This window comes from Megalopta genalis, chromosome 16 (genome assembly GCF_051020955.1).
Source record: "Megalopta genalis isolate 19385.01 chromosome 16, iyMegGena1_principal, whole genome shotgun sequence".
NCBI lineage: Eukaryota > Metazoa > Arthropoda > Insecta > Hymenoptera > Halictidae > Megalopta > Megalopta genalis.
The window spans coordinates 827,951-834,718 of record NC_135028.1 but is presented as its reverse complement, the minus strand read 5'-3'; the positions used below and the strand labels follow the sequence as shown (position 1 = coordinate 834,718).

General features: G+C 39.1%; 1 protein-coding gene across 1 annotated transcript; it reads left to right on the top strand.

Moving 5' to 3' along the window:
- Positions 1 to 2,804: 2,804 nt before the first annotated feature.
- On the top strand, positions 2,805 to 5,046 carry LOC117224556 (uncharacterized). Its single transcript, XM_033477567.2, has 6 exons — positions 2,805 to 2,844; positions 2,942 to 3,057; positions 3,452 to 3,539; positions 4,035 to 4,126; positions 4,220 to 4,337; positions 4,417 to 5,046. Exons 1-6 carry the CDS (start codon positions 2,820 to 2,822, stop codon positions 4,482 to 4,484), a joined length of 507 nt encoding a protein of 168 aa, XP_033333458.2. The 5' UTR covers positions 2,805 to 2,819; the 3' UTR covers positions 4,485 to 5,046.
- Positions 5,047 to 6,768: the final 1,722 nt, after the last annotated feature.

The window sequence follows — 6,768 nt, the reverse complement described above, 5'->3', positions numbered from 1 at the left end:
CGCTCCCCTGCTCTCCCTTCGCGAATTGTTCGCAAGGAGCGCCGATCTTTATTCGAACTATCGTTCGCGGGTACAGTGGCCCGCAAAAGTGTTCGTACACCATTTAAAAGGGTAATACATTTTTCAGAACTGAGCTGGGAGACTTGAATTTTGGTTGGATGATTAATGGAAACACGATGTACGATTCTATTATATGTATTTTAGGGAAATATTATGTAAAAATTGCAACCGAAATATTTCTTGAAGGAAATTCTATTCGCAGAATTTATTCGTAATATTTCTTGAATTAAGTTTCATTCGAAAGAGAGAATCGAATTTATTATTCGATCGTAGCACGTTGCAATCGATGGAGAAAACTTTCTGTTCGGACAAGCATATCCGCAGTCAACTTATTATTATGCATGAACGTGGAATCGATTGTCTTATCAGATACCGAACCCGCTGTATTCCAATAAGCCTGCCAATTTCGACGGTCCTGCCCAGGAATGAATACACGTACGTACGTATATCGTGATCTCCGAATGCAAAGATCGCGTAGATCAATAGGAAAACCGACAGGGACTAACGGGCGGCGCCAATAAATCGCCAAGAATAGGTCACAAGAAGATTAGTATTCGGTCTCTGTCACGGAAACTTCTTCCTCCCTATTCGAGATCGTCGTGCCGCGGTTGTGTTAGCGTCGGGTTCGATGCGTCCGTGCACGAGAGCACCCTTCTGTCCCGCGTCAGACACCGAAACGCGAGCGAGCATATCGCGCGATCGATGCCGCGCGCACCCTCAAATAAGAGACCGATCACCGGCGTGGCTTATACAGGGTGTCCCGCAAATGTCTCGCAATCCGCAAATGGGAGGTTTCCGAGGTGATTCGAAGCAACTTTTTCCTTTGCGAAAATTGTCTCCGAGGCTTCGTTTACGTGTTATCAACGAAAAACACTGGACCAATAAGAGGCGAGCTCGGCTGGCGCGCGGCGGCCCAGCCAACGAGTGCGCGGAGCCCGGTTCCGCCCATTGGCTCGGCCGTCTCGCGCCAAACGATCTCGCCTCCGATTGGTCACTGTTTTTCGTTAATAACTCGCAAACGAAGCCGCGGATCGCATTTTCGCTAAGGAAAAAGTTGCTTCGAATCACCTCAGGAATCGCCTACTTTCGGATTGCGAGACATTTTTGGGACACCCTGTATTCGAAGCTCGCCGGGAGAGCCGGTTAACGTTTTTACTCGTCGAAGGAACTGCAGCCGCAGCTGCGCCAGTTTATTTGCCTCCGAGCCCCGGGGAATTATGGGAATTTCGGGGTGCCCTCCTATGCCGGCTGTGCTATTCGTTTCCAGTCGCCCCGTGTTCGAACCGAACCGAATCGCGCGCGAGTTTTCGTCGCCGCGACCGCAGAGAAAATGGGGAATTAATTACGAATCGTTATTCAAAATAAACCGGCGGCGAAGTGAAGTCCAAATGGAAATCGTCGCGCGTTTTAACTTTACGCCGATCGGGAAACTTTTGGGCCCGTGGACCACGTGGTTCGGTTCTCGAGTGCCGTTCTTACGGTCAGAGGGTGAAATTTTTACTCGAATTTTTGAGCTCGACATAACCTCTACCGTGTAACAGCATCGTATAGGAAATTTTTCGACGCCTCGTGAAACATTATCATCGTAAAAAATGCACTGCAAATTATGAATATTAATGTACAGCGCGAGATAATTAACCTAAAATGTAGGAGACTTAATTAACATACAATGAAACGTAATGGAGGCATTTTTAGAAACGACGTGGCTTATTATACGTGTAATTAATGAAAGCTACATCGGTGCTGCCTAATGCTTTAAATTCAATCTAGAGAGCGTAATGCAACGAGCAACGCGTTGCTACGAAAAATGATATTATTGCGGGAACAGAGGCTGTAGGCACTGGTGGTTCATTTGCAGCATATAATAAACAGTGACGAAATTAGTCGAAAACGTTCCAAAAATGTTTTAGACATGCAGGCAGAAATTATTAATGATTTTTGTTCACTTTAGTCACGTGCAATAATTAGTACATCATAATTGACATAACCTTGACATCATTCTTATAAATTTCGGAACACTGTATTCGAATTTTGAAATCGGGATTTCTCCGGCATTTCGAGTCCTTAAGACTTTATTGGTATCTTAATTGCAGAACATATATATTTGCAGTAAACGAGTTAATATTTTTGCAAAATTAGAGAGATATATAGATATAGAGAGATATAGATATAGATATAGATATATATATATATATATATATATATATATATATATATATATATATATATATAGATATTTGTTTTGCATATTCTTGAATGTTGCATTTTCTCGAAAGCTGTCTCGCGGAAGATGAGAATGAAATATCGTTCGCCAATGAAGAATTATTTATGAAAATGATCGCAAGCGGCACGAAATATATCGTATAATACGGGATAATAATCCTAACCGAATAATTATGTGTAAATCAGCCTCGTTACGTTACGTAAACGAAGTAGTGCGTTTGCTGTTGACACGAACCGTTTGAGATGTTTTAACAAAAAACATCGCGTGCGGCTTCGATCTCAGACGCGATCCTAAAGATTAGCATAATTCAGAATTCTCTCGTTGCGAAGGTATTGCACAGAATCACCAAATTCACCTTTAGCTAGATCGCACGTGAAACATGTTCCGTTACATAACTAATACAGGAGATATTTAAGTGGCGACACGTTCGAGTGGACCACACTGTATAAAATGAACGCGATTATTTTGAAAGCGTCGTGTTTCATTTGGCCGTGAATTCGACAGGTGTCAAGGTTTCTAAAGAGGGTAAATAAGTATGAGTACGAATTCAATATCAGCAGGTATCAATTAGCGTTTATCTTTTTTCAATAAAACGCGCGATTTAACTTGTCAGTCATGAGACGTTTTTTACGATCGTTTCCGCGGTATATCTAACAGGATCGACGGACAGCAGATATCAGTCGATCACGAATATTTTCTGTTCGCGGAAGCTGCGTCAACAATCGTTCGAAATGAAGATCCTCGTAATCGTTGCGGTCGTATTTGCCGCCGTTGTGAGTACAAAAGTTGACGAAACGATTAGCAAGTAAGACAATTTTCGCTCCAGTGCATAGGTTGGCGTATATATATAATATAATATAATATAGTATTAATAATATAATAGTAATAATATAGTAATAATAATAATAATAGTATGAAAATAATAGTATAATATATAGTAATAATAATATAGTATTAATATAGTATTAATATAATATTATATAATTATATATGACAATAATATTATATTATATTATATAATATTATTATTATATAATATAATAACATAATATATATACCGATATAATACAGAAAATTATCGTATTTCCGTGAATTTTGTCCACCTAGACACTGGAGGTGTAATAAACTAGGCTTTTAATTCATTGTCAATTTTTTGGTACCATTTAGATGGTCAAGGCGGACGTAGCCGATCTCTACTTAGACTTGGTCAAAGACCCGATTACCCACTGTGCAAAGGAAAATGGTTTCACTGAGCGTAAATACAAATTCTCTTCTATTTCACGTGCTCGTACTGGCCCTTTTTATTTGATAAGGCTTTTGAACCAAAATACAGAGCTTTTAACACTAGATTTACGAACTGTGCCGATGTGACTCGTTTAAGAGTTTATTGCTGTATATATTGTGTGTATATACATGTATAACAGATAATAAATATAATAATATAATACGTATAATATAAAGCTAGTTTTGTAGCTATCTAAAGCTAAATAAAAATACATAATAAAGCTATATAAATAAATATATATATTATATTTATTATAACATATAAAAATAAATGATAATAATAAATGAATATATACATATATATAGAAGCCAATAGAATTGAATTTTCGAGCAGCGAATATGAACATCTTCTTTTCTTAAAGAAAGAAAAAGACAGCTTTATTCCTAATTCAGAAACAGAAATTCTTCAATAATAAATCTTTCATTCACATTGATCTGGAACTATTTTTCCTATCTATCAAATCAGAGACACCTCGAGAAATATTCGACAAGGACCTCAAATCGGGCCTGGATGGATCCACGTGTCTGCTTGCTTGCACGATGAAGAGAATGGGCACGGTAGGGCGCAAACGAAAAGCTACGAATTAATTGAACAATTTCGCCGATTTCACGGATCGTTCGACGACAATAATTTCCCTTCGTGAATTCCAGATAAAAGACTCGAAGCTGAATCAGGAGAACTTGATCGCATTCGTTAAGGAAGCGCACTCGAAGAACCCGGAAAAGATTCCTGTCCTTGAAAAGGCAGTGGCAGAGTGCATGGAGAAAGGTCAGTTACGAAACAAGAAGATTCGACGATAGAATGGAAATTCAACAAATTGTGCAATGAATCGTTTTATTCGTTTCAGTGAAATCTATGCCCGACGAGTGCAAGATGGCGTTCTCGTACGTCCAATGTTTCCTGGACAAGCATTAATTATATTATTTGTTGTTTCTTGTTCGTTGTTAGTGTTATTATATTAAATTAAATATAATAATATATTATAATAATATAATATATAATTAAATATATTATATTAATTAAATTAATACGGATAAATGATAAATCTGCGCTTTCGAACGATATACAGTAATGTCTCTCTAATTGTCGCCCAGATTGCGCACAAAACTGGACAATCTGGGAAGAGGAGATACGATTGCGGTTTATTTTTATAGTTATAAATTGTCCACAATTATAAAAACAATCCGCAAGGCTCGAATAATCGTATCTCTTCCCAAATTATCCAATTTGACAATTCGAGTGGACAATCTGAGCGTCAGTAAGGGAGACATTACTGTAATATGAGGATTCTGAATGAAGAAAATTTATTTGGAGCAGCTGCGTTGATTTTTACAAGTTGTGACCGATTTATTAACCGACTAACCTGGTAGAAATAGGAATTATAACACAAAGCGATCTGAACGAGAATCTTGTTACTCTCTCAGATTTATTGTTCGCATCTCAGTATCGAATAAAAGATTTCAGAGTACTATAACAACACGATCTCTATATTTCCCGGACATTATTTACAAATTACAGTAATGTCTCCCTTACTGACGCTCAGATTGTCCACTAAAATGGACAATTTGGGGAGCAGGAGACACGATTATTCGAGCGTTGCTGCTCGTTTTTTATAATTCTTGACAATCGGTATCGATGTATAACTAATAATTTATTATGCTAATTTATTAAGTAGGTCAAACGATGGCAGCGCGCGCGCATAACACATCGTAATTAAAATTGTTGCGTCAAATATGGCCGGGGGTCAAATACGCCGGCTGTTAATGAAGCAATTTTGCGGAACGTTCTAGCCCGCGGCCGGTGCGAATACGTATTTTTAAATAAACGAAACCGAAGAAGACCGTCAAACCATGGTGCAGTTATTATAATAGAGAAACGGAGCACGAAATTTCAAATTAATTTTATCGTTTAATTTAATACACGGCGTTGGTTTTCAATTCCGAGCCGCGCAAAATATACAGTTAACAGAATGTGCAGCGTGCAGTAAAAGTTTGTAACTAAAATCGAATGGGAAACGTTTCGTTTCGCAAAGTTCGTTACACAGAGATTTCATCGCGCGAGATATTAGATAAATTTTCCTCGTATTCATCAACTTGTGCAATCCACCGACATAAATATTGCCATTCGTACTTTATTTGTTTATTTATTTTTCATAATTGAGCGCTTGTTAAGGGCGTTGCCTGCAGCGACTTGCAACTGCTGTGCTTGAATAATTACAAAATGCAAATATGCGTAAATAAAGTAGCATAAATAGATATAAATAGATTTTCCTCGAATTATTCTGTTATTGGGAAGAAATATGGAAACGCTTCTCGAGTGCGAAGCGTTAATGCTTTATTATCGAGAAGTAAATAAATAAGAGAAACGTAGCTCAGATCCTGTAAAAAAATGCAACTAAATGGAACTAGATTCCAGCAGCGCCTGGTAAAATCCCATTAAATCATCGAGAAATCTTACAATAGTATCGAAAATCGTGGGACTTCTGTTATACGAACGATTCGATTATGCGAACTCTTTCCCCGAATCGTCCATTTTGTGCACAATAATCCGAGCGTCGATTATAATTTATTGCATATATAGAATGTCGGTATTAATCGGATAAAAAGACTTCGTGAAAACAGATACCGTAGACTTCGTAGAACGATGAAATATGAAACGCTGCTAATGCGAGGCACGAGCGATCAGAACTTCATGCGACAGCATCGGGGAAGTGAAAATATGCGACACGCGGCATTCTTCGTCGCGGCCGCGGACGTGGCATTAATGTTATTCTCCGGGGAAATAATCTAGTTCTTCATCCGTGCGAAGCGCCAAGGCAGAGAGCAGAGATTAACGCGCGGAAAAACATGGTGCCGCGTTAAAAGGAAGCGCCGCCGCACTTTGCAGACGTGTACATTTTACTCGGATAAGTTTGTTTACCGCTCCGCGGACGGGGCTTGTAACGCGGCGACGACGTTTCTTATCCGCGCGAATTTTGCCTGTTTTCAGCCACAGCGTTTCTTGCAGGAATGCTCTCTCTCTCTCTCTCTCTCTCTCTCTCTCTCTCTCTCTCTTGCTGGTCTAGGATCGAATGAATTTCAAGCTCGGGTCGAACCGCGCGCGGCGCACAGCGCCGGATTTTCGTGGCAAGAAGGGAACATCGAGGTCGGAATCGGGTTTGTTAACCGATACCATTTAATTCGCTGCTCTGTGATTTAGG